This window comes from Ursus maritimus, unplaced genomic scaffold (genome assembly GCF_017311325.1).
Source record: "Ursus maritimus isolate PB19 unplaced genomic scaffold, ASM1731132v1 scaffold_16, whole genome shotgun sequence".
Taxonomy (NCBI): domain Eukaryota; kingdom Metazoa; phylum Chordata; class Mammalia; order Carnivora; family Ursidae; genus Ursus; species Ursus maritimus.
Window position 1 is genome coordinate 624,778 of NW_024424008.1, and position 3,018 is coordinate 627,795.

At 35.3% G+C, this 3,018-nt stretch overlaps 1 protein-coding gene across 1 annotated transcript; it reads left to right on the top strand.

Moving 5' to 3' along the window:
* Positions 1-1,069: 1,069 nt before the first annotated feature.
* LOC103681183 (olfactory receptor 52E4-like) lies at positions 1,070-2,711 on the top strand. The gene has a single exon (XM_008710715.1). The coding sequence runs from the start codon at positions 1,409-1,411 to the stop codon at positions 2,597-2,599; it is 1,191 nt and encodes a 396-aa protein (XP_008708937.1). The 5' UTR covers positions 1,070-1,408; the 3' UTR covers positions 2,600-2,711.
* The last annotated feature ends 307 nt before the right edge of the window (positions 2,712-3,018 follow it).

Sequence of the window (3,018 nt, forward strand, 5' to 3'; positions counted from 1 at the left end):
TTTTTTTTTTTTTTTTGATACTTGCATTTAGTTGCTCCAGTATCATTGATAGAAACGACTCTCCTATCTTCACTGAATTACTGTATTGGTCACTGTAAAATCTAACTGAGGATGTAAAATATGTCTATTCTATTCTTTCCCTACATACCTATTTGCCCATCATTGTGCAATTATCACACTGCCTTGATACTTTATTTTTTAAAGTCTGAAGTCCTTTACTATTAGTTCCTCTCTTTTGTTATTTTTTTTCGAAAGAATTTAGGGTATTCCTATAAATATTTTAGAATAAGCTTAAATTTCTTGGTAGGGATTGAAGCCGTTTTAAAGTTATTGATCAACTTAGGAAGAACGACATCTTAACATATTTTAGCCTTCCAAACCATGGGCATGTTATACTCTAAAACTTTTTTAGGTCTTTTTAATTGTAATTGAAAATCTTAATTTCTAATAGTTCGATAACAATATATAGAAAAGTATTGATTCTTATACCTGATTGATTGATAAGCTAAATAATTAGTTCTAAACACTTTGATTTTTATGTAAGTGTTCATGTCACTCATGAACAGGAAAGTTTACTTCTTTCATTCCAATCTTAATGTCTTATTTCTTTTTTCTTTTTTTAATATATATATGTGTGTATATATATATATATATTTTATTATGTTGTGTTAGTCACCATATAGTACTTCGTTAGTTCCTGATGTAGCGCTCCATATTCTTATTTATTTTTTCTTGATACATGACCTTGTTGGGACCTCCAGTAAAATATTAAATATAATTGATGCTAGCTGATATGTTTGCCTTATTCCCAATCCTAGAAATAAACTTTCCTGTGTTTCACCATTCACTATGATATTAGCTGTGGGCTTTTCAGAGATTCCTTTCACTAAATTGAATGTTTAATTTTTCGTCTAATTTGCTAAAAGTTCCCTCTTTTTTTAAATATCACATGTGGATGCTGAATTTAATGACTGTTTTTTACTTGTATTAAAATTATCTATTTTTTGTATTATTAATGTAGTGAATTTTTTGATGGTAAAAGTAGAAAAATACTAATAATCTATTCATCAAAGACATGATAAAAGAAGTTTCATTAAAAGATAGATATAAACACAGTCTTATTAAAGCAAATAAAGGGAAAAGTAACACTTAACAAAGAGGGGACTATGACAGGCAAATAAGGGTTGTAAGTAGATATTATTATAATCATCATATCCAAAGCTTCTTCCCACCCCAATTCCTCATTCTTTTTTTTCCCACAATATTTTTGTAGAGTTTTCTCTTACATATCCACTCAACTAAGTAACCAAGGTAACCTGAAAATGTAATACAAATTGTGGTTACTGGAAGGGTTTTCAGTTGATACTAGTAAATATAGATGAGAATCTCACAATAGAATGAGCTAAAGATGATCATGGATCACTACACCACACTACCACCAGAAAATACTATTTCTAACTTCCACAATCTCCTTGGGATATTAAATGGGATAGTCAATAATTTGAATTTAATAGTCAATTATCCTCAAATTCCTTTCCGTTATGTTCTTAAGTGTCTAATTGGCCTGCTATTATATACATCCAACCATCATATATTCCCTTATGTCTCCCCAGAAATGCTGAAGAAGACCATAGAGTATTTTCCAAGAGTTCTCAGCAGGATGTCTTCCATCAATGACAGTGCCTCATATCCCTCTGCCTTCCTTCTGTTGGGTATACCTGGTTTAGAAGCTTTCCATATCTGGATTGCTTTCCCTTTCTTTGTTGTTTATCTGATAGCACTTGTGGGGAATGTCACAATCCTATTTGTGATCAAGACTGAGCAGGGTCTTCATCAACCCATGTTCTATTTTCTGGCTCTTCTCTCCTTTATTGATCTGGGCCTCTCCACTTCTACCATTCCCAAGATGCTAGCTATCTTCTGGTTCAACTTCAGGGAGATAAAATTTGAAGGCTGCGTCATCCAAATGTTCTTTATCCACACCTACACTGGTATGGAATCTGTTGTGCTGCTGGCCATGGCAATTGACCGCTTTGTCGCCACCTGTTATCCACTGAGATATACCACTATTCTCACCAACAGAGTGGTAGCCATCATGGCCTCCGTTGTAGTGGGGAGGCCAGTTCTCCTTGTCATCCCCTTCTGCCCTCTTCTCAAACGATTGCCCTTTTGTGGACACTACATCATTCCTCACACCTACTGTGAACACATGGGAATCGCCCGTCTTGCCTGTGCTAACATAAGGGTCAACATCATCTATGGCTTATTTACCATTGCTGCCCTGATTTTTGACTTGATCCTTATTGCCCTCTCCTATGTTCAGATCCTACGAGCTGTTTTCCGCCTTCCTTCAAGAGATGCCAGGCTCAAAGCCCTTAGCACATGTGGTTCACATGTCTGCGTCATCTTAGCCTTTTATACACCAGCATTTTTCTCTTTTATGACTCACCGATTTGGTAGAAATATTCCTCGCTACATTCACATCCTCCTGGCCAATCTATATGTGGTTGTTCCTCCTTGTTTAAATCCAGTCATTTATGGGGTCAGGACAAAGCAAATTCGGGACCGAGTTGTGAAAATATTTGTAAAGAAAGAGTGACCCGAAAGTATTAAAAAATTAATAAATTCTTTCAGGCTAACTTTCAACTTGTACATCTCTCAGGGTGTCCCAAACTGAGATTATGTCAAGGCCACCCAGGCATTATCTCAGGCTTTATTAGAGTCTCCTAAACTCATACTCTGCTGTGTCTTTATGTAATTTCCACTTTTTCGATAGATCATATACTGTTTTTTCTCACTGAAGGCGAGAGAAGATTGTGGGGCCTAGTAAAAGATGTAATGACATTCTTGAATGTGTGCAGATGTGTGGCAGTAAAATTTATGCATAGATTTGATAAAAATAAGGAGATTCTGGTGGCATGAAATTCTTCAGGGTTTGGAAGTATCCATGCATCAATGTTTTGGAATCTGTCCTTCAACTACCCATTTGTCTGCCAATATTACTTTCATCTAGGTGAT

Bases quoted from the DNA above. Each gene is read 5' to 3' on its own strand.
- LOC103681183 (XM_008710715.1), top strand. From the start codon at position 1,409: ATGATCATGGATCACTACACCACACTACCACCAGAAAATACTATTTCT.